This window comes from Oryzias latipes, chromosome 20 (genome assembly GCF_053564925.1).
Source record: "Oryzias latipes strain Hd-rR chromosome 20, Olatipes_Hd-rR_3.1".
In the NCBI taxonomy this organism is placed as follows: Eukaryota; Metazoa; Chordata; class Actinopteri; order Beloniformes; family Adrianichthyidae; genus Oryzias; species Oryzias latipes.
In genome coordinates, this window is record NC_136256.1 from 23525912 (window position 1) to 23550734 (window position 24823).

General features: G+C 37.8%; 3 protein-coding genes across 9 annotated transcripts in view; 2 read left to right on the forward strand and 1 right to left on the reverse strand.

Moving 5' to 3' along the window:
- The window catches only part of dlgap1b (discs, large (Drosophila) homolog-associated protein 1b), a 100299-nt gene extending 93054 nt beyond the window's left edge, over positions 1 to 7245 (reverse strand). For 3 of the 6 annotated variants that reach the window (XM_023949940.2, XM_023949939.2, XM_023949941.2), the window contains exon 1: positions 7037 to 7245. The gene's annotated coding sequence lies outside the window, so the exon portion shown is untranslated. The remainder of the gene's footprint in view (positions 1 to 7036) is intronic. The other 3 variants (XM_078938653.1, XM_078938655.1, XM_078938654.1) reach the window with 2 other exon arrangements.
- Positions 1 to 24823, forward strand: part of insig1 (insulin induced gene 1) — a 140710-nt gene that overhangs the window by 12903 nt on the left and 102984 nt on the right. The window lies entirely within an intron of this gene.
- LOC105356692 (uncharacterized) lies at positions 21126 to 24768 on the forward strand. 2 transcript variants are annotated; one of them, XM_011488983.4, is made up of 7 exons: positions 21126 to 21382; positions 21452 to 21596; positions 22691 to 22804; positions 22886 to 23030; positions 24022 to 24170; positions 24250 to 24383; positions 24478 to 24768. In XM_011488983.4, the coding sequence occupies exons 1-7, from the start codon at positions 21277 to 21279 to the stop codon at positions 24624 to 24626; spliced, it is 942 nt and encodes a 313-aa protein (XP_011487285.1). In that variant the 5' UTR covers positions 21126 to 21276; the 3' UTR covers positions 24627 to 24768. The 2 variants fall into 2 exon arrangements, with proteins under 2 accessions (XP_011487285.1, XP_020568390.1); XM_020712731.3 differs by lacking the exon at positions 22691 to 22804.

The following is a 24823-nucleotide window of genomic DNA, read 5'->3' on the forward strand; positions in this document are numbered from 1 at the left end:
CAAATCTTTGCATCTTTTTGGACATTTACTTTAATGCACACCGAATAACTTCAAAATAATCTATGCTAATGCATAAACAAAATCCAGGATTTGGGACTTACATCACATTACAGTATTGCAAGATTTTTTATCCCTTTTGTCCCATTTTTCCTAAAGACTAAACAAAAAATGTAGGACTTCTTGCTGACCTTGCTGTCCCATAAAACTTATATAAAAAATGTGATTTAGTTTTCCCCTTATTAGAAAGCGCATTTGATTTTTAAGCCGGGGCTTGGTTTTAAACCTTTTGTTGTCACATTTATTTCAGAAGGTTTCTGCATCTTATTAAGTGCAGTTTTCATCCAAATGTTATTATTTTAAACTACTTTTGGTCAGCTAAGTCGGGTACTCTATATCAGTAGAAATTTTTCAGAATAAAGGTGTACCGCATGTATTACTGTATTTGGTCTCTTTATGATTATGGATAAGATTGTTGTTGATTTTTCTTTATATTTTCTAATCAATTTATTAATTGATATCTGAAATGGGTTTGATAGATCTGTGTTTTGTCTTTTTTTTTCAGCAGCATCCAAATTTTTCTAATGCTTGAAATCAATCAATTCATATCAAATGAACACAAGGATTTCCAGTTATTTACATATGGGATTTTATTTTCATCAGGTACACGACCTATTCGGTAAATGGCATGATGGCGCATAGTGTCTTTCTCTTGGTAAAAGTTATCCATCTATAAATTTCAAGGGGAAATACAAAGCAATTTTTGTTCATCATTCTGAGATGATCAGACTCCTATATAAAACGCTTCACTTTTTAACTTTGGTTTCATATCTTACCTCCTCGGGGAGAACAATTTCTTAGGCTAGCTGAGAAATATAGCCTCCTCAATGTGAATTGGGTCTATCACAAGCTGTGTATGACCAAGAGCCTCCCCCTGCCTCTAAGGGAGAATTTGGTCATGCTGGAAAGAAAGCTTGGTCCTATTCTTTCAGTCACAACCCAAACCTGATCATCTTTGAAATTTGGGGTGGTATAAACCATAAAATATCTTGTTCTTCATGTTTTGGTTGGAAAGAAAAGCAAAATGTATTACGTTTCTTATTTTAAACATTTCCTTAAAGAAACACTTATCGCAGAGCAGTTTAGCACAGCTCCTATAATGAAACATCAGCTGTTGTTGTAGATTAGAGAGAAACACGTAAATGGATGACCTAATATCAGCAGGAAAGCCAGCAAAGATTATTATTTTGTCAAACTGAAATCTGAAACAGTAGGTCATCAGGATCACAATGTCTGCATGTTTCCAAGGGAGCAGGGAAACTGTCATGTTTTAGAATGTGAGAACTTTGCTGTGTGGAGGTTAAAAGACTTAGCATGAGCCCAACATTCCAATGATCTCCCCTTTATGTGGCAAACATCTCATGAGACTGAAATGCATAGAAAATGTTATTATCTATACACAAAACTAGCCCAAAAAGTGATAAAAACATAGTTTAAAGTAGGAATGAATAAAAGACATCATAAAAATTGATGATTGATACAGCTTTTCGTTTGACCAAATTAGTTTAACAATCATTTGGAAATGGATGATTTTTCCTTTCAATGTCAATCATGCTCTGCTGTGATATAAACTCAGGCCTCAGCTCAATGTGACGATGCTGGCAGGGAGCGGAGAGTCTATGGATTTTATAAACTGTTGCCTCAGCATGTCCACTTTCCGCAGAGAAAGTTTCTCACATAAAAATATGACAGATATCCCTCTGCAAAAAAATCCATCAACTTTGGACCTACTGACTGTAGACATGCCAGTAACTGCACAATTCTCAGTGGTATCCACCAAAGCTCGGTTCCACTGGCTCACAAAACCAAGAGAAGGAAAGAAACAGAACAAACAACAGATTCCTTCGACCTGTAAAGGTGAGTGGCAGCCATTTAATATAGTTAAGCAGCTGCAACTTTTCAAGTACAAGAAAAGTTTTTTTCTTCATAAATATACAGCCTAAAACTCAATATTGCAAAAAAAAAAAAAAAAAAATGTTTGCCAGGTATAACTGTATGAGGCTAATCCATTGAAGCATGGCTATTTAAAGTGTGCACGGTTGGGGGCGTAATCTTTATGATCTGCTGCCAAGACACAGTCCCGATTCACATATTCACTTCAGCATCCCCTCATCACTTTCAGTCTGGAAGACAAAGAATTCAAGCAATTTAGAAGCTTTTAGCATGATTGCAAACAAGTGCTGCTACAATCGTGCACATATGGTGACACATCGTGGTACAAAGACATGAGCAGAATCGTCCAAACCGGCTTTTCATAGTTTGAAAGGGATCTTGGAAAATAAAAAAATGGAGCACTCCCATCCAGATGTCACTGTGTGAGTGATGAGAGAACATTTAACAAATGAAAAATACAGAAAAACATCAACTTTGGACACTCACTCCAATCATCTTTTTCTCTATTTTGAAAACATTTCTAGTGGTCTTTTAACTGAGTATGCTGTTTTTTTTAAACATTCCATAAACCTGTTTTCTAGAACACAGTATTAGTACTAGTTTGTGCAGAGCGGGAGTAGTGCACCTTCATGTTGCTTAGGACTCTCTGCTTACACGCTCGCCCACTGGCGTACAACCCCCCCCAACAAAAGTGGCAAGTAATATCGAAGCTATCCAGCCGTGTAGTTTTAAGCCAGATTCCAGTCGTCTACAAGTGGATGCATCAGAATGGAGCAGAGCAGGGAGCTTGTGGGCATTTTCTATGTCACTAATAAGCCCTTTTTTAAACTTTATTTTTTTCATCTGCTCTCGATTCACAACAATTTTAAAACTGAAATACTCAGAAAAAAAATTTTGAGCTTAATATTCTTTATATAAGTCCTCCAAACATGTTAAAAACACCATTTTCATTGAAGTGGTTCTTAATTAGTACGACAAGCTTGACTTCAGACTGAAACAAATATGGATATTTAGAGCAGGGCTTGAGTTGTTGCATGACCACATGTTTATAAAAATTCCAAGCTTCCATTATAGAGATAAAGTCAAAACCTATTATGTTGCAAGAAATTCAATATTAGAACATTTTGAAACACAAATGAAATCCACTCAAACTATCAATCTGCTCCTCACAGGCACATTACTGTTGACAGCAGTTATGCAAGACGCCATACACTTTGCAATAATTTATTAAAACGGTCCAGTCAGTTAACTCATAGTTCACATCTCCCATAGGAGCTTTTTCTCATTCTGTCTACCTCTGTGCTCTCTTTGCCTTTAGTGACGGAAAAAAGAATATTAGGCTTTGCCACTATCAATTCAACTGTTTCAAAGTTCTTCCTACTAAATACAACAATGACTGGGTGTGTGTGCTGTTGCGCCACACACCTATTTAGGAACCCTATAAATTGCATAGCGGCGGATTCCACTGCTAAAAGAAATCTGCATTTGAACATAAAGCACAAGAGAAAGGCTCTGTATCGGCAGACTTCTCTGGTGCGTGGCCCAAAGCCTCACTGGTGGATTATGTTACCTGACGGTGGCGCTGGTCTAATAGCTGGACCATGCTCCAACAACTGAACGGCACACAAACACGTCTCTTTTCAGTCTATTTTATTTGCCTTACCACCATATTTGACTCCTTAAAGACCCACTCTGATGAAAAATTTTATTTTTGGTGTTCTTGTGGCATTTTTCTGATGACGGAGGACAAAATTACAAAGAAAATTAAGCTCAAAATTGTATTTCTCCGATTTTATATTTTCGAATTGTTGTAAATCAGGAGCAGACGAAAAAATAATGTTTGAAAAAGATGCATCAACTTGTCGACGACAAGATCCATGTATGTCTTTGTTTTCCTTGTCCGAGCTGGTGTCTGGCTAGATACCTGCAATGTTGCTCGCCAATTTTTTTTACACCTGTAATGCTAGGGGTGTAAGAGGCCGTAAGCTAGCCGGAGAGTGCATAATCAGTTCCCAGTTATGGGTGACAGGAAGGGAGAGTGGGGTTGCTCCATGTCAACAGTCCCGCTTGTAATCCAGAGGGGAATTTCTAATAATCTACTGCTGCACTGTAGAAACTTTGTCAACAACAGATTTTTTATTTTTATTTTGGCTAAAAACGATATAATCTTAATAATTTTTATAATAGACCAAAAGATGATTGGTCTTTACCTCCTGCTGCACTTTGGGAAAAAACATTCCACCAGTGCTATAGATGCCATAAAAACAGACCACCCATTGGGGAAAGGTTGATCACAAGCAGTGTTTGTGGCCCAATTAGACTTCAATGCTGCTGCACATGTAGGCATTCTTTCATGGTATATTGCAAGGTGACATCAACAAGTGAGTCTAATCAACTTCACATTATGACTAAGCTGCGGGCAAAAACTACTTAACCCTAAAAGTTATTGTATTTACTGGAGTAGTGACTGTCTTTGACAAACCAAGACAGAAAACAGAACATTTGAAGATAATTGATAAATCTGCTTTAATTCAAAAAACAGCAAAATCCTTTCCTTGACAGCAGTCATCAGTGAATACAGAAAAACTTCAAGTCAGTTGAAATTGCACGGTTTAAATCTGCCCACCAGCTTTTCCCAAAGCAGCAGCAGCAGCAGCATGGTTTCTTCCATTACATATAAAAAAGAAAACACAAGAGAAAAGACAAAGAAATTAAATTGCTGTGCTTACAGCTCCCAGTCGGCCAGCCTTACCAGAACAGTGTGCCTCGTGTTGCACAGACTGAGATTACAGAACAAGTACAGGAGTGCTTAAAGAGTACCCTCAAGCCAAAAAACCGTGAGTGTAGCCTCGGAAAAAGGAGACGTCCTGTTTTTATGAGTGAACTGCAGAAAAGCAACAAGAAGTAATGGGACCTGACAGGTCTCAGCTCTGTTGAACTGTGCCGCGTAATTAAAAATCAGCAAAGAAAAGAACGCAGTCCAGATTTACAGCCCATCAGAGAACACGGCAATAGCTGACTCATCGTTGTTGTCATCCACCACCATCATTACAACACTATCGAGACTTTTGCTGTTCCATAACAAAACCTTACCAGGAGACAAAATTATGAGTAACAGCTATGTCATCACTGGAAAACCTTTTCTTCAGCAGTCATCTTCTTTTTATCATAAACCCATGAGATGTCAGAAAGCATTATTTGTGCCTGTATTTGTCACAACCTTTTTCTTGCCTTGTGGGCCTCTAAAATAGAGCGGCCTCTTTATAATTTCCGTGTTTGTTAATCTTGAATAATTATCCAGAAATAGGAGAAATTTGCAGGGACACATCTGGTCGACATTACCCGCATCATTAATTCACAAGTTTAGAGAAGAAGTGTGAAATATAAAAGACCTTCAATTGTGAAGCACCCAATGTCTCTTTTGAAGACATGATTAATGTGGCAGGTGGGTCTGTTTTATCACCAATTCACAAACATTTAACAGATTTAATCTTTAGGTTAACTATTAGTTTTTCTAATTTTTAATCCATCCATCCATCTTCTGAACCCAATATATGCCTTTTGGGGTCATGGGCTTTCACTTTTAATCAATATTTGAAATAAATGTTTGGTTAAGTGACAGAGAAAAAGCTGGCAGCACAAAATATTTTCTTGTTAGTGGATTCTTAATAATTTAGCAATGGCAATGATGTAGGGGGAGGCCAAAAATTGAAGAATGACTGACAGAGAGGGGCAGAGTTCAGCACAGACATTCATTGCTTGACAGGAAAAGACCACACTCCATCTTCGGCTTTCTGTGAGAGCTCAGCATTTATTCATATTTGAAAGATGCAGAGGTCTCTAATGGATGGTATAAGAAGGAAGGAGCAATTTATGTGCAGGAGAAAAATCAACATGCGGCTGGATTGTTAGCTGTTTTTGACAGAGCTTGCTCTATAAAAAAAAGAAAAGGGAAAAAAAATGTCCACCTGAGTCTTTTCAAGTTAGAAGAAATGGAGCACTGAAGATACCACAAGGGAAAAATGATAAATTATTAAATTTGGAATGCTTCTGATTTCATTGCATATTACCTCATACCCAAAAAACCAAAGGGAGCCGCATCCTATAATAACATTGTGTTATCCAACTTCTTCAATTATTTCGTGACTAATAACAACTTAGTCTTATATCCATGACCTTCCTTGGCATGCCTGGCTCTTTACGCCACCTCTGCAGGAGTCAGAACAATGTTTGCATCTATTTTCTTCCATTTGGCTCGGTAGCCATCCAGACACACAAATTGTCTATTCTAATAGCATATCATTTTCATCTGCACGAGGAGCCATTAGCACATCTTTATTCTTTCAGATGAACTGGTTGTGCATTTATATTAGACAAGTGATCCATTCATATCACAGCTGGAGATAGTCTGGAGAGTAATTTACAAATGTGATGTTCGTTTCTGCACAGGCTATACTTGGGGCAGTGTTTTAATGACTGGAATCACAGGCTGTTGTGGCACTGGTAGTGAGGATCTTTTGGCACACCAATCCATGCCCTAATACTCCAAAGAAGCCAAAGATGTTCAATAACATTATGGAGCCCTGGATGTAAGAAATGAGGTGTCTCACAATCCTACAAGTGGTAGAAACCTTTTATTCTCCTTTACTGAGATGAAGAAAGAAAGAACAGAGCTCCTGGTGCTGCGTAAAGGGAAACAAAGTCACGTTCTGCAGCTTGCTTTCGTATTAAAATGCCAAAGACGCAACTGCAGACGCGGTTCCTCCGTCAAAGCACAAGAATGGGGGTGATTGGATATCGCACTCATGTCTCATTATCACTTAGTGGCGTGAACGCGCACGGATGCACCATTTAGGAAAGACAAACTTTGACTTAATAAATAATACACAAACCAATTCAGAAAACATTGAAATAATTAGTATAAAAAGTTGCAACTGACCGTCATTTCTAACGACGCATCATTTAACTAATTCTGACTGAAAAATGCCTTTTTAGTCACATTTTATGGTTGCTTTAACAGATGACAAGTGAGAACTAAAATTCTTAACGCTTAAGGAGGAGAACAATTTGCGCATTTGCCCCCTACCTTGCTTTTTGCCAGCACCGCGCGCTGCGCGTCCGCCCGTCGCCTCCACAGTAAATCCTGTAAAAATCCTCTGGAAAAGGCTTCTTCCTTTTTAAATGATGACAAGTTCAGGTTGACGATAGGACGTCACTGGGATGTGAGGTCCCACGGACTGTAGTATCTCCCTGTATCGCTCTGTCTGTGGGCTGTAGGAGCATCACTGAATGTATGAAACAGCGCTTCAGATGAAAGGAGGAAGCGAAAACACAACATGGAGTCTCCTGTCTGCGTGGATTCTTCCATAAACCAAACCACAAACCACACTTTTAGTCCAACAGATCTCTGAAAAGGAAAATGATTCCTATAAATGAATTAACTGAGTCCAAATAAATAATATATATATATATTTATATATTTATATCGTTCCTATATGTCCTTTTCTTGATGTTGTCTTAATGAAAAAACAAAAATAGTATACTGTGCACATATGTTGTTTAAAAAAAATGTTTCTTTGTCTTTGATTATAAATCGAGTTAAAATAATATTAATAAAATAATTTACCAAACCTAAATTAAGTAAAAGATGAATGACTCATATCATATTTATTTTATTTATTTTCTTTGGAGGGAAGTTCCTAGAGAGTCCTTCAGAGCTCTGAAAAATATATTTCTATCTTTTATTTATTTAATACTTTTCCAGGACCTCATTTCTGATTAAAAAGGAAAGAAAGGAGTCTGCAGCAAAAGGATAACCGATAAAAGACTATTTCAAAGCAATATCCCTCTAAAGAAAATAAAATTTGGGAAACTCAGGACACTATCAGTAACAAACTGTAGCTTGAGGCTGAATTTGAAGGCAACTTCAAATATTCCTGTCAGTTTTCAGGTATTTCTTATCAAATTGAAACAATGTTATACAATTTAAAGCAGAAGTTCTAGACTGCAGAGCTAATCAAGGTGACTTAACTGGATATTTTACAGTCCACATCTTTCCCCAAGAGGTATCTTACAAACTCTGTATGCCTCTGTAAGACTTTTATGACTACATCTCTAAATTTTTAAGACCGTTTGACACTTGCATTTATGAAAAATATATGTGTCTGCTTTTATGTAGATGCTAAATTGTGGTAATTTTGGTGCAGAAGTGGTTCAATACATATTTGCCTGAAAAGGGGTCAATATTTTGCACAAATTCTCAATTTTCAAAGTTTTGTGAATTTCCAAAAACTTAAACAAAAAACATTTTATGTTTTAAACACAACTTGACAATTTCAAATAGCGACACTTTTCAACTTATTGCTTAAAACGCCAGTGCATAGAGCCATATATGTCCGTCACATACTTCTTATACAGGTCAGTACAGAAGATAACAAATTTGTAGGTGTAACTTCAACTCTTTATTAAACAATAAAGGCGAATATAAATGAGTGATAAAAGAGTAAATGTATCTACAAGGAAACTAAGTTAAATGCTTTTAGCCATGATCAGCATCATCGTCTTTATTTATAAAGCACTTTAATACAGTTAAAAATTGAAACAAAGTGCTGTGCATTAAAGCTATAGCATAATTAAATAAAACATAAATAAGTGAATTGAAAAATGATTAAAACCTGAAGGCAATTATGGGATGTGCTGGTTAATCTGTTTTCTTTTTTTGTTTCATCTTAAATCTGCCAGTCAATGTAAAACTTTCCTGAATTCATCAACTTCCCTATTATTGCATCTCTTCTCTGTTTCAATGTTTTATTTCATCATATTTCACTGACACATTTGTTAATGAGGACAGTATGTAAAATAAGAGAGCCACATTTTTCAGCTCTGACTTGAAAAGAAAATCAATGTATGGGGAACAAAAGTATTTGGGCCACACAGACAGACATTCCCCATAAAACTCTGTCGATCACTGAAATATTGCAGTGTTGCTATGCGCTGGGACAAAGAAACAACAAAGCATAGATTTAGATTGTATACTTTAGTGCCAAAGCCCTGATCACAGCAAAGGAAGGGGCAGCATCAAACCCCGAACATCAAACCCCAACACCTGGGTGTTACTTTGAAAAACTATGGGAAAGTTTTTCAATCAAAAAAGAATCAACTATTTATTGGTGCTAAAAGTGTTGGTGGGATTAATTTTCTCCTTTGTATCACAACATGCAGCAGCAGAGAGATAGAAATATAGCTCCAACCAGCACCTCTGCTTGCAATATGCAAAAGAGATTGATTATCTGCATGCTAGTCCAGCATGATGAATTAACTGAGCTGAAATGGATTTGCACAGCTCGTAGCTGATATCACACTGGGCTAATTCTCGTTCCCAAGTTTGCTGCTATTTTTCTCCCTTTGACACTAATATTCAGAGTAATGATTTAATCTCTCCTGATCCCAATGTAGAGACTAATTCCTCTTGAAAGGAGACAATTTTTTTAAAAGCAAAGTGCAGCTAATCATTGAATCCACCTCTTAGAAGCAGTTTCAAAGTGCATGATTTTGGATCATTTAAAAGGTTTTTATGGGGTGTCTAGGAGGCAATTTGGGGTAATAACCCCATGAAAAGGCAACATGGGCATCTTGTCAGAACCCAACATTTTCTGCTATTGTGCTTTTCATTCTTCTAATTTATATTCTCAAAAAATCTATATTTTTAAATCTACTATAATAAATCCACATAATACTTGGAAATCTTTGTTACCACAAAGTGTGGCTAAGAATGACACTTTGTATTTCTAGATCCGTTCCATGGTGGTATCCAGTCCAGGGTTTACCTCTTTCTCTAGCTCAGCATGCAACAGCCAGCTATTTATCAATAATTCATGGCAAAGGAGGTATGCAAACATATGAAAAATGACAGAAAGGGCATGCTAACTATTATTTTACTTTGTAAGCACAGTTACTACCAAATCACAGACTGAAGGTCTATCAGATGCTCTTAACTTTCCATGAAAAGGTCTCTCCGTGAGGCATCAGACTGCATTTCCTGTTAATTAGCTCAATAATTCAGACTACAAACAGATTTTGAAATGTGGATTCAAGTATGCCAACAGAATATTTTAATTTTAATGTATTTGATTAGTCTAATCAACGATTCTGGCAGCTGAGAATCAAATAACATGAGTGTAAATTATTAACAAATTTGTATCTCTAAAGATTCTGCAGATGCTGCAAATAAAACAAGACTACCAGTATCCTAAATATTAAATTCTTCATGCACATGTCTGGAAATAAGACCAAAACCTGGAATAAAACCAAAAATATTGCTCTCATGGTGTGATGCAAATTGCATGTCGAATGTCAGAGGACAAAAGCAGTTTGAGTTGCATAACATCCGACTTTTGGGGGGGGGGGGGGGGGGGGGCATATTAGTGGCATACTAAACAACAGACATGTCCTCCTTTCAGTTGTACCTATCAATCTCTTCTTTTGCTCTCTTTTACTTACATGCTTTTTTTTTAAGAGTACTTTCAAACTTAGGAGATTAACAGATCCTGACTGTGGCGTCAGGATTCAGAAGGCTCTAAACGCAGTCCCACCCAGCACTTTCAATCAATACTCATGAAAAAGCCCAGAGGGACGTATGCAAACCTTTGATGCTTCCTTGAAGACGCTATTGCTTTCCAACCTAGTTTAATAGAGAAGTCTTTGTCTGGAGGCAAATTAATTCCACCCTGAAAAGTGATGGGTAAACACCAGCACCTAATTTGAACCTTGTAGCTGTTTAGCCTTTATAATGCACATCTCTAATCCCAGTTGAGTGATAAAACAAGTGCACACATACACATACCTGAAGATTTTTTAACCACACAAATCAGAGGTACAAACCTGGAAGTCAATTAACATCGTGGTTTATGTTGTTCACAGTGGGCTAATGCATCTTCTTAGGCATCGAAACACTCGTAAAAGAACTAAAAATAGAAAAGGCATTGAAGTTGAATTATTCAGATGCAGGGGTGGAATCCACAATGAGTCTTTCCATGAAGTTTCAGGCAGAAAAAAAACTCCCACAAGAATCAAAAATGCGTGTATCACATTAAAGAATTACACCCTGAGAGGAATTTACTTGTGGGTGCATGGTGTGGGTATTTCTACATCTTTTCTGCACCAAGAACTTATAAACTAGGATTGTTGGGGGGTTTTTTTATGTGTAAAAATGTATGAATGTATAAACTGAGTAGGATGGATTTGAGTATTCAGCATTCAACTTTCCACTCCCTGAATGATAAGAACCATTTCATCTTTATGTCCATGTCGCGGAGTGTAACCATGCGAACCATGCAGACTAGAAAAATGGACACAATTCTGCCTACCCTCTGGATATAAGCAACAGTGACTCTCCATTTTGCTGTGCAGGAAGAGCAGCTTCTACACAATTTCCACTCCACCCCCATTCATTTAGCTGCCATTCTTCATCCATGCTTAGCCTCCAAATGTCCCTCAATGGGACTTGGGCTTTTCACACTTGCCTAAACTTTACAAAGGGATATTCATGAGGAAGCATTAAATATTGAAGATCACACGTGAGACAGTGTTAGAGTGGTCATCTGTCATTCCAGTGGATGAGAGACACAGAGCAAGATGTATGGGTTAACCTCATCCTCCCTGAGACACCTGGACAATGAGTCCAGCTGTGTTTGTGTCCTTAATTTAGAAAAGACGAATTCACAAAAAACACAATTTTTTTCTATTGTATTTAACTGAATGCAACAGTGTTGTATTTTCTTTGAAGTTAATTTGAAAGTAAGACAAAGTAAGCTTTTTTTTACAATTTGTAATAAATTGCAAAAACATGTATTACTAGATAATAAATTAGGAAAAGGAAACATTTTAAACACCCATTCTGATGAAAATCATGTTTTTTGTGTTTCAAGCGTGTTCTTATTATCTCACATTGGAGGAAATATATAAAGTAAATTGCATTTCCCACTATTTCCTTATTTAAAATGTTATGAATCAGAAACAGACAGAAAATGCTGTTGGTAAAAGCTTGTAGATGTGACATAGAAGCTACAAGCTCCCTGCTCTTCTCCATCCTGATGCCTCCGCTTATAAATAAATAGACCCAGTAACGTTTTCAACTGTGCGGCTTGATAGCTTCAACATTGCTCGCAATTTTGTTGCCCCGAGACTGTTTGGTTGGAAGTTAGCTAGCCGAAGAGAGTGTAAATAGATTGATGATGGGAAGGGAAGAAGCTTACTCCATGTCAACAGTCCCGCCCACACCTCAGAGGTGAATTTCCAATGAACTCCTGCCGCTCTGCAGAAACTATGTTGTAGAGTTAGTCAATTTTCAAAAGTTCAAAAGATGATTGGCGTGGGACTTCATTAAGATCCTTTGGTTTTTGAAGCATATCAAAGCTTAGCTTGTCTAGATTGCCCGTATGTGTTTGTTTTTCTAATTAAAATTCACTTTAAATAATATACTCTGCTCAGTATTGTAACAGAGGAAGCACAAAAAATGTGAGAGAAAAAATCCAGACTAATTTATATCCCAACCTGTGTAAATTATCTCAAATCAGGACTAAGCAGCTTTTCTGATTTGTTTCCTGCTTCACCAAATGAAGCAAAGGATCCATCAGTCTGGTTTGTCTGCAATCATCAGGCAACACCTCTGCATTCAGTTACAGCAACTATGAGTGCACTGTTTTGTTTCACCTTAGGAAATAAGTATCTAAATCACAAATCTGCACTTCTCATTGATGATTATCAACAACAGGATTCGTTTAAGGCATTTTGCAACTCCATGACTCGATTCTATGAGGAGGCCATGGTTTCTTTAACAACCAGAATTCTGACTTGACAGTCAATGCTTTCTACCCTCTAAAGGGGTTTCTTATCATAGCAAAGTTTGGGTGTCTGTGAGAGAAGCTTCTGCTCCTGGGAAAAGCTCTTAACACTGAAATTTTGCATTGTGTTGTCACCTTGTGTCTCTGTGTAGCTGCCATGTTTCCTCGGTTGACACAGACAGGAGCAATTCCTGCCCGAACTGTTCGGTGACAGGTAGAAGGTGCTGAGAGAATCAGAAAGAGACTGCATTATCTTTGCTTCACTGCACTGCTTTCCTCTCCCTTTTCATGCTCCATGCCCTCTCTGTCTCTTTTCCATGACTAGTCCACCTAAAGTGACAGGTGTCAGGGGGCATTCTCGCACACTGAATAAAGACTTTGACCTTGTTAAAAAGTCAGCATGTGTCACATACATTAGGACATCTTTCCGAAAGTGTGAATAGAACATGAGTATATATTCTGCTTCCCAAGAGTCATTAAAAACCCAAGCTGAAGGACAGCTGTCAAATTCTGTGGGTTCAAATCTACAAATAAAGTGTAGAATACAGTTTTCGTGTTTGGCAGTATCATAAAAAAATATGACATTTAAGCTACTCCTAAGACATATGGAAAAATATCAACAAAAACATGTTTACATCTGCAATCACAATAAACCCCGTCCTTCATTTCAGAGGGCACTCCACTTTAACTGAATCAACTGGAGTAGCTCCATTAGTTTTACCGGCAGTTGTGTCAGACAAGACACGGCTATTACCACGTCATTAAAGATTGTACAGGAACAGGGTCTGAAAAAGTTTTTAAGAGAAACAAACCGTAACAAACCTTCCTTGGAATCAAGCAGTCCCACATTTGAGACACTCCAAGAATGTCACTAAATCACTGTGTATTCTGCCACAGGAAATTTATGGCTCTGACAGTATTAGATTCAGAAATAAAAGAGTGGAGATGGGGGGAATATAAAAGTAAATCAGAGAGAATAGGAAAAAATAAGAAAGCTGGTTATAAAGAGTCAATCTGCTGCAGGCAGACATGTGTTGTTAAATGTTAGTATGTTAAAGGAAAGCTTTGATGCCAGGGTGTCACCAAAGCATCACCAGCCTATGCTGTTAGATGCAACCACAGCTACAGTATGAAAATAAAATGCATGCAGTAAAAGTATATTTGCACACCTAATTATGTTTCTCTTGTCACTGATCCTTTGCAACCTACGATTTTCCTGTCATCCTCATGAGATGGGCTTTTACTCTACTTTATTCTAAGCATTCAATCCAGATATTATGTATGCTTTGTTACACATTAAACTATGATACACTATTTGACTTTTTTTTTCATATGTGCAACTAGACATTTAGAGTTTATTCAGAAAACATTAAACAAACAGCTGAGATTTATTTAAAATATTGGGGGATATCAATTCAATCACAAGGGGGCGCGATCCTTAGCTCTCTAGTGCCCATCACGAGTTCAGATGCATGCATGGTTGGGTGGCGTCTTGAGCCAGGTTAACAACGACTGCCTCTGGTGCTGTTTACCTACAGGAAGGAAACTGGACTAGCCTGCTATTGGTCACATATGAGGAGGAGGAGAGAGAGAATAGGAAAGGCAAGAGTGAAGGACATAGAGTAGGAATTTTGAATGTTGGGAATTTGGCAGGGAAAACTAGAGGTTTGGACACCAATAAAAGAAGAAAGATCGGCATCCTGAGTGTTTAGGAGACCAAAAGGAGAAGTGGCTGCTAAATTATAGAAGCTATAGGCCCAGATTAGGCCTATGCTTGAGAACAACAGCATGGTTTCATGCCAAGAAAGAGAATCACAGATACAACATTTGCTTAGATAATGCTGATGCTCATACACTTGGCCATGGACCCTGCCTCTGGTTCGTCTCGCGTCCCCCCCCCAACGGTGCCCCAACTCCATCTGGATGAACCCAACTGCTGGACTATGTAAACATGTAGTTGTAGATTTAGATAAGCTAATTCTTCTCTAAGAGTTCTGGTACATTGCCTGTTGTCCTGGAGAGGATCCCTCCTTCATGTAGACATCCCTGAGTCTTCTTTTTTTCCAGAATCCCTTTTTCTTAGGGGGTTTTCCTTACCGAAAAGCAGGGTGGAAGGGCAAGGATGCCCAGTTTAGTCTAGTCTGTTTAGTTTAGTCATTACATTCTGAATTCTTTGACTTCATGTTCTTTATGATTTCATAATTACTATAAAATTACCGGTATAAAGCACGTTGAGACAACTATTGTTGTAATATTGAACTATATAAATAAAATTGAATTGAATTGAATAGCTGGAGGAGCAGAGAAGGTCAGCAGGAGCTGCATTGTGTAATTGTAAGTCTATAGGATACAGAGAAAGGAGCTGTGGTTTGCATGTTGAAGTCTGGAGAGACGTGAATGAGAGCTGGATGACAGATGTGAGATGTGCTGTGGGTGTGACATAGGAGTTCAAGGTGGAGGTGGAACTGCACTAAGGATCAGCTTTAAGCTCCTGCTCGTTTCCTGTGGTGATGGACAGACTGACTGATGAGGTTAGTTAAAAAATCTCTGTGGACCGTAATGTTTGCAGATGACAATTTGTTATCTGTTGTGAGAGCAGAGAGCAGGTGGAGGGACATCTAGAGAGAAAGAAGGTTTACCACAGCAAGACAGAATATCTGTGTGTAAATGAGGAACTCAAGTGGGTGAAGTTACAGGGAGCAGAGGTGAAGAAGATGGAGGACTTTACGAACTCAGGCTCAACAGTCCAGAACAACAGAGTGTGGGAAGGAAGTGATGAGGCATTTTCAAGCAAATTGAAAAAAAAGGGTGAAGGAAGGTTTCAGGTGTGACGTGTGACTGAAGAGTGTCAGCAAGAATGAAACAAAAGGTGTAGAAGACTGCGGTGAAGCAGCCATGTTGTTGGTCCAGAAATTCTTAGAAAGAGACAGGAGCCAAAGCTGAATGTAGCATTGAAGCTTAGAAGTTGCGACATGGCTGCACACCAATGCAGAAAGTAGAGGGAGTGCAAAGGAAGTTTAAAAGAGCCAACATCTGCGATTCGGGTCACTGTGCCGTCTGGATATGTCCCATAGGTTTTTAATTGTCTGATGTAAGTCCCATTGGGAGGAAGCCTCGGGCTAGACCCACAGCATGCTTCAGGTGTTTTATGGTTGGCTTGGAAATCTCTCCTTCCTGAAGAGTTATAAGAAGCAGCTGGGACATGGAGGTCTGGAATTCTCAGGTTAGGTCATCACTACAAGAAATAGGATGCATATTTTAATTTAATTGATGACTCAACTGTCAGTAATACATAATTTTAAGGTAAACTGATACATCTTTTAGCTTGGCAAAAGTAAAAATGGGCTGTTTGTATAAACTAAAATCATGTTAGTTTAAAAACTGAGTTGCATGACAATGAAAACACATTTGTAAAATACACAGTAGTTGAACAGTTTTAACTCAAGATAGCAAGAAGTGATAAAGGGCTCTGCGGTCTCAAGAATGAATTGAGTTGGTCAACCACCGGCTCATCTGGTGGGTCTTTCCTCATGCTCAACTAACAGCACTCAGGGTTAGATAGACAGGAAACAAACAACACTTGAGAAGCTGTTAATACCATAAGCTGTGTTCCTTTAAAGATCTTTTGTGTTACATCCAAGCTCCATCTTTTATTCTCTGCAAAAATATGACAGCCTTTTACAGACCATGGTAGCTTGATATTGCAGGGATTTATGTCATGTGGTGACTTGTATGAGAGAACAGAAAAGAAAGATTGGTTGGCTTACCAGTAAAAGTTCCATAAATTCTTAAAACATCGCCCCTGCAGCTGGTTGAAAGAAAATATTATTTTTTTCTGGAAAAGATTATACTGGGGCATAACTCCTCGTTGTTAGAGATCCAATGTCCAATGTGGCTCTCAGGTGTAAAGAGAGCCTTGAGAGTTGTGCTTGTTTTCTTCTCTACTGGTACTTACTTCAGACAAAATCGCCTCCACAAGAGTAGCTGTTGGACTTGCATGACATTTTCAGACTGTAAAATGCAAATTGGAGCCAATCAAACCAATTATTGGTAAATTCACAGTTTCAAATATATTTGCTTGCTTTAGGCTACTTTCCAAAGGGATCGCCACATGAAAGTACATAATATGCCTATAATTTGGCTTCACCTTTATGCTGGACCCAACCCTCCACATTTAAAAGCTGCAACAACCAATTTTGGAAGCATTTCATCATGGTGCGTCTCAGTTGAAATACTTGTTTCTGTCAAATAGTTGATTTTTTTGTTTGTCTGAGGTAATGCTTCCCTGCAGGTTTTGAATCAGATGCAGTGTAAACACTTTCTAAGATCTAAATTGTACTCCTGGGACTGAGAGTGAGTCTTGATTACATTTAGAAGTTAATGTCTTCTCCTCTTCTCTCACCTTTTTTGTCCTTTGCCATCCTTATGTGTAATCTAGTTGACACCGTTTCCCCTATTGGTCATGGCAGTGTAATTGTGACATTAAGAGACGCCTTGGTTCCAGAGGGATCCACAAATGTCGTGCACAAATACAGCATGAAAGTCACTCTGAGCTGTGAGGAGATAAACAGACCACGTAGCTTGTTAGCCATGGTCCCTAATTATTGAATGGTTCATGTAAGACTGTCCCAGTTGTCCAATCTCATCTGCACAGAAATGAAACCAGGGAGGCTGCTGCTATCCACACACTGAACTCTTTTCAAACACTTTTTTTTCTTTAATTTTCTGCTTTTTTTTCCCCTTTCGCAATTGATCCAAATTTCCGCTCTCTGTTTACCTGAATGGTTGTCAGTTAAAGCTAATTGCTTTTGGGACAGGAACCCCAAAACATGTCGACAGAATGTTACTATTTAACAGTGGATATAATCGCTGTGTGGTGATCCGTTTCCTGCTGCAAAGACCTACATGAGTCATTAAGTGAATCATAATGTCGTACAAAAATGACAGTAATACCCATCATGCACGCATCCCTCATAATGGAAGTGATCAAAGGTGGCGGGTGTGTAATTGGATATGATTTAACTCATTAGATGATGAACAGCCAATAATTTGTCTTCTGCCAGGAGCGTGGGTCACAGCCAGTCAAGCTAGAAGAGTCATCCAGACCCAACGTGGGATTAAAACATCAGAAATGAAGCCAAATGCGTTCCGCCTGCACAACCAAAACTAGTCAAGGGTTCTTTGAGCAAATTCACCATCGCTGCATGTACTAAACATTGAAAAAGTGCTTGTTGACTCAAGGGTCGTGAAGAGTCTCATCAGTGGAGTGCTTCTATATATTATCCACAATTTTCAAATGTTATGACTCACCCACAGAAGCATAACTGTGCTTAAATTCTATGAAACCTTTAATCCAGCCTTGATAGAGAAAAACGTCATTAATTATTGAAGGCTGGTGAGAGGAAAACACCACAAGGCAACATCTGGTGCCAGGTGAGGAAACAGCAGGAAAGGTTTTTAAGGTTTAGCTATTCCTCTAACCTCTGCTGGGCTGCTGTGTCACTGCCTGCCTGTCCACTCACTAACTAATTTGGATGAAAATAAGAAAAATACATGTTTTTTGTAAAAAGATAATGTTCTAACATGAGACATTGACAAGAAAGCAAAAGTTTTTTTTTTTTTGCAAAAAAAAGTCCATGTTTTACCCGTCTCTCTTACATGTTCAATTAACATTACTTTTACATTTTTAAACATTTATACATTAATGGTCACCATTTCCCATTAAGTTCTGTCTTTTTTTCTTTATGGTTAAAAAAAACCAAATAAATCGTTTTTTACTAATAAGGCAATTATTTGAGCATTACAGAGCACTCATAGCTCATCAAATATAATCAAGTGACAGTTTGTGTAACACAAATCCAAATTATAACAAATAGGGGAGATTTTAAAAGAAAGTTATTGAAGATAAAAATTGTTAAAATTATAAATAATGTATGAAACTTGTAAGGATTTTAGGTATAAAAATCAAGCAGTGGTAAAACTTTACATCGAAAAATATGTTTATTGGAAAATGGGTTTTAAACAAACAAATTGACTGTATTTGAGTGGACAAAACAGTGACAGCCATAAATTCGTTTTTCTAGCAACACTCCCTACAGGATGAAAAAAAAAAAGTTTAAAATTAAGATCTAATATCTACTATCTTGGAGTCCTCCAATTAAAGAAGATTATTTAGAGCAATTAATGCACAATTATTTATATTTTTAGTATATTCTGAGAGTCTCTAAGCAGTCCAGGTGTCCACTTTGCATCAGAGGTAGGTAGATAATAAAAATAAGAATTGTACTCAAGTTAAAGTCAAGTCAAGTCAAATTACTCAAGCACAAGTAAAAAGTAATCACCCAAATAATTAATTGAGCAAGATTTTTAAAAAGAACAATGCTTAAAAAAAGTATTTAACTATAACAGTTTAGACACATTTGATTGACTTGTATTTTATTTAAATTAACGCGTTCATTCTGGCAATTATAGACATAAAATAAAACTACCTTAACAAAAAAATAAACTTTCCCTCGTTAACAGTATGTATGGTAGAAAAAGGGTTTTTACCTGTGTTAAGAATAAACTTGTGATGTACCATTTTTTTAATCCAGCATGTCAAGTCTTTTCAAAAGAGTTATGTAAAGACCAATTTCCAGTATTTAACATTTTCTCTCATTTATTAAAGCTCTTGCTTTCAATTCCTTTTTTGTTTTGTTTTTGTTTTAATAGTTTAAGTGTTAAATAAATGTTGTTTTAACCCCACAATGCATCACAACTCGAGAATGGTGTGTTTGTTGAAGGCACTAATGTGTTTATTGTGGTTGTAAAGTCAAACCTAAACTATGTTGAAAAGATTTACTGTTACTTTATAGTTAGTTGTGTAATCATCAAACAAATAACGTGAATCCCACGTTTGCTGTGAAACCAACAGTAACTGAATGAAAACAGGCAATTGAAGTTGAGAGTATTGCTTAAGTAAAAGCTAAATATGTTGTAAGAACATATTCTGTATGAGTAAAGTAGATTTTGACCTTTTTAAACTGATGGTTCTTTCTCCAGCATTTGAGCACAAGTGGCCAGCCTCAGAGTTTCACAGGATGTGATACTGCCACTGTGTGGTGAGGCTCAGAACTCTACTTTGTTAAAAATTACAGTATGGAGGTGAAATTCTGTGACAATGGCTTAAAATACCACCATAAAATGTATTGTATTATTTATACAATTTTGACCCTAAAAATCTTATTACAGGTTTAAAAAGGTTTAGTCTGCCCTTTCTGGGTGGGTGGGGTGCTCCTGCCCCAGGTGGAGGAGTTCAAATATCTTGGGTTCTTTTTCACAAGAGGGAAGATTGGAGCATGAAATAAACAGGCAGATTGGAGCAGCATCTGCCGTCATGCAGTCGCTGTACTGGTCTGTTGTGGTGAAGAGAGAGCTGAGCCAGAAAGCAAAGCTCTCAACTAACCGGTCGATCTCCATTCCAATACTTACGTATGGTCATGAGGTCTGGGTCATGAGAGAAAGAACAAGGTCCTGTATACAAGCGGCTGAAATTAGCTTTCTTCGTAGGGTGGCTGGGCGCTCCCTTGGAGATAGGGGGAGAAGCTCGGTCATCCGCAGAGAGCCTGGAGTAGAGTCGCTGTTCCTCCAAAATGAGAGGAAACAGTTGAGGTGGCTCCCTGGAGAGGTGTCCCAGGGATGTCCCAATGGAAGACCCAGGACACGTTGGAGAGACTGTCTCTTGGCTGGCCTGGGAACGTCTCGAGGTCCCCCCAGAGGAGCTGGAAGAAGTGGCCGGGGAGAAGGAAGTCTGGGCATCTTTGCTTAGACTGCTGCCCCCACAACCCGGTCAGGGAAGAGCGAAATGGATGGATGGGCGGACGGATGGATGGATGGATGGCTGTTTAAAAAAAATGAAATCTATTTTGATGATGTTACTTTTTTGAAACACTGAAATATGTGAAACTTCACATTTTCAGCGCTAAAACATAACTATTTTTCACTACTTTTGTGTTTTTCTTCAACACAATATATGGAAATATTAAATACCTTATAAGTTTGAGACAGTTAATTTAAACTAACAAAAATATGTTGCGATTGCTCATATTATATTTTATACCAAATTCTTTTTCAATGAATAGTCTTGATCAAAAAACCTAAACAACTTTATTTTAAAACTTTTAAAATTTTTCCTCAAAACTCAAGTTAACCTATTTAGTGCCTCAGTCATTCAACATATTTTTTCTGTTGTTCCATGGGCTGGTCTTTACTCTTTACCCCGGCTTTAACGACGAAAGAGAAGGCTATTTATGACAGGAAAAGATAAGAGATGCTCAGAGCATGGTCATAAAAAGAGCTGGCTGTGAGAAATTATGCTTTTGACGTTCTCCTTCACGTGCTTTTCCCAGACACATGTCCTTTTTCAGCCAAAGGAGGACACGAAGGACCATTTTTGAGATGACATTGTCAATACCTTCTTGGGGAAACTGAACTAGGCACCTTCAACATGGTTAACCACAACCCAGCTCGTGTTGTTCTCATGTTTGTTGGATTGTTTACTTTTTTATCAGCCATTACGTTCAACTTCCTTTCAGGGTTCGGAGATAAATCAGGTGACTATTTTTTTTTAAATAAGAAAACCAAGATGTTTCAGGATGTTCATGATGAAACTTTGAATGCAGGTGTATTCCGGCAGCGCACTGAGGATGTGACAAGGAAGTACTCTACACTCATAACTCCTGCTCAGTGGGCTTTTTTTGTATGGGATTTCACATACTTTTGGGTTTTTGCCATGTTTGTATACTTTCTGACTGGCCTCTGCAGAAGGTGAGCACGTTTTTCTTGTCTATTATCACACAATGCTTCAAATACATTAAAGCTACAACTGTATTTTTAGTGTATTATTATCTCAATCATACTGTCAGAAATCATTCGATGGTAATCAAAGGTAAAAATGGTTTGCAGTTATTTTCTCTTCACCTACTCAAACAATAAATGATTTCCCAACAGATTCCGCATACAAACAACAGCCACTTTATTAGGCACACCCTTCTAGTACCGGGTTTGACTAGTTCTGTTCTGTTGCCTTCAGAACTGCCTTAATCCTCAATGGCATATATTCAACAAGGTATTGGAAACATTCTTCAGAGAGTTTGGTTCATACTGACATCACAGCATCAAGCAGTTGCTGCGGACTTGTCAGCTGCACATCCATGATGCCAATCTCTCAAGGTTGGACGTGTTGTGCTTTCAGAGATGCTTTTCTGCAGACCTTGGTTGTAACTACTGGTTATTTGAGTTACTGTTGCCTTTCTATCAGCTGGAACCAGTCTGGTCATCCTCCTTTGATTTCTGGCATCAACAAGGCTTTTCCACCCACAGAACAGCCACTCAATGAATATTTTTTCTTTTTCGGGCCTTTCTTTGTAAACCCTAGAGATGCTTGTGGGTGAAAATCCAAATAGTTTCTGAAATACTCCTGCCAGCCGGTCTGGCACCAACAACCATTCCACATTCAAAGTCACCTTTATTCTCCGTTCAGAAGCTCTCTTTGACCTGCAAACAGATGGCCTAAATGCAATGAGTTGCTGCCATGTGATTGGCTGATTAAAAATTTGCGTTAACAAGCAGCTGGACAGGTGTGCTTAATCCTTGTGCTATCTTAGATGACCCCACCCTTATTTTTACGTGTTATTCCTACCATGACAAAGGTGGATTTCATGTAATCCATTGGACACCAGGGAAGATCACAAATCATTGAAGAAAAAAGGTTCAGCGCACTGTCTAGTGGGTCTAGATGACCCAACTCCCAACGTTAAAGTGCCTAGGATAGCACAAGGGTTAAAAAAGTGACCAGTGAGTGTATTTGCTGCAGTGTTTTTTGCTTTCATATCTGACAATATTGAACATACTTTCTACAGGAATGTGTATGACTGGATGTACACCACACCTGCAGTGCTGCCCTATGGATTTCATGTCACCATTATCATCAACTTTGGCTTGAATATTACCTGGTTGTTTTTATATGATAGAGAGTGAGTGCACATGTTTTAATAGCATCATTGTCAGGTATGGTCATTCATGATCAGTTAACTAAACCGTTGTATACTCTACAGGTTGTTGATGCCAGCACTTATAACCTCTGCGTTGATGACACTTACCGACTACATGGTCCTGTTCTTCGCCTGCAATGGACTCCAAACCTATGGACCCTGGTTGAACAAATATCACAAAGCAGACCTGTGGCTCTTCAGAATATTGGTAAACTCATAAAAAATCGTCATAAAGAGTTTTGATGCCTTTCTGCTTACTTTAGAGCTCATAACAATTTTATTACGACGGAAACTGAGAAAGTAAACAGTTCCAGGATTTAAGCTATAAATGGTTTTGCAAACAAACCTTTGGGTTTTTAGACTGTACTAGAATATACTCAGAATTGAAAGGTTTGCTTAGCCGTGTCAGGGTCGCTTCTAATTTAGTCTTTTGTGTCTGTGTTTGCCCTCATGATTATCTTACCTGAGCAGATACATGCATATGAACCAAGCACATAAACATTTAGAAAGCTATTTTATTCTTTTTCATCAGAGTATTTTTATTCACTCTTCAAGTGTCGTACCTGAGCTAAGAGTTTAAAACACTAGCTCCTAATTTCAGCATCATAGCTCTCCCTTTTTTCAAAATGAAAATAGATTTTAAAAAAGGGAAATAATAACAGCCAATGAGAAATTTACAACCCTGGAAAAAAGAAAAAGCATCCTTAAAACTGTAAAAACCGAATTTTACATTATTTTCTGCATTTTATTTTGTGGATTTCGAAAATGGGTTTTTCCTGATGAAATGAATTTGAATTAAAAACAAAAATGTCTGAATTTCAAGAATCATTTTAATAAGGTTGACCAAGAAGGTTTCAGCGGTGAAGTAGCTTCTGTAAGGCTGTCAAGACAAATAAATAACTTAATGCCAATATCTTAAGCATTCAAAATGGTTTCAATTTTTTTCTTTGCATTTATTTAAAGTATGCAAAAGGGATGTGCCAAAAATAAAACTATTTTTTGTCCAAAAAAAAGAAGATGCAAACTCAGAGAAAATAAAGTTAAAAAAAGTAAAAGTTGCCTACACAACGTTAAAAGCACGAATACCATTTTTTTCATTAAAGTAAAAAATAAAATCATTGAAACGGACAAAATAGATTTCACATCACTCTTTTAGATTCTTTAGTTAACTCTTCTGACTTAAGTTTTTCTTCATTTAGGTGCAGAACGGAGTGGCAGTTTATGCATCATGGGGGACTCTCTCCACACTGCTCAGTCTGACCATGTACCTACAGCACCGTACAGAAACATTTAAATGTGACTGTTCATTCCTGGCACTGCTGCTGCTTCTGATGGAGCTGGTGGTGTGGTGAGTTCTTCTCATTCTGACTGAAACCAACCCTCCCGACTGAAAAAAAAAAGTAAACTTAGGTTCCCTTTGCTCTCAGGTTTCTCTTAGAGAACTTTTACTTTGTTGATGAAGTGCGGTACATCGTGACCATCTACCCTGTGGTCATCTATTGGCTGGCAGGCTCCCTGACAAACTCCAGATTTCCAGGGAATCAAGTTTACATCTTTGCAGGTGCTCTTTGGAACAATCCGTCATACCCAGATAAATCATCTATTTTCATCTTGCACTACTTTGTCCTTACATATGTCATTCTGATTTCCTACAGCTGCGATCCTGGGTATATCCTGCATCATGTTTGTAGCACGCTTAACCCTGGTGGTATGGAGACACTGCAAACAGCCGCTTTACGAAGACAATGGGCTGAGCATGTCTCCGGTGGAAATTTCTTTAACACAAAGCAATTTTTTCCTCTAAATGCAAGATGTTGATACCAAGAGATGAGGTGTAAATATATTCTAGATTTTTTTTTTTATCAGAAACTGTAAATGGCTGCTTTAAAACACTATGTAATACGAGTAAGTTTGTTAATAAAGTAATAAAGAAACCAATCCAAAAAGTGTTTGGAATTATCTATGTTAATTAAATTGATGTACAAAAAAATATAAAAAGCC

Bases quoted from the DNA above. Each gene is read 5' to 3' on its own strand.
- LOC105356692 (XM_011488983.4), top strand. From the start codon at position 21,277: ATGGTTAACCACAACCCAGCTCGTGTTGTTCTCATGTTTGTTGGATTG. The intron at 21,597-22,690 runs GTGAGCACGTTT...TACTTTCTACAG, and splicing joins CTGACTGGCCTCTGCAGAAG to GAATGTGTATGACTGGATGT. The intron at 22,805-22,885 runs GTGAGTGCACAT...TATACTCTACAG, and splicing joins TTGTTTTTATATGATAGAGA to GTTGTTGATGCCAGCACTTA.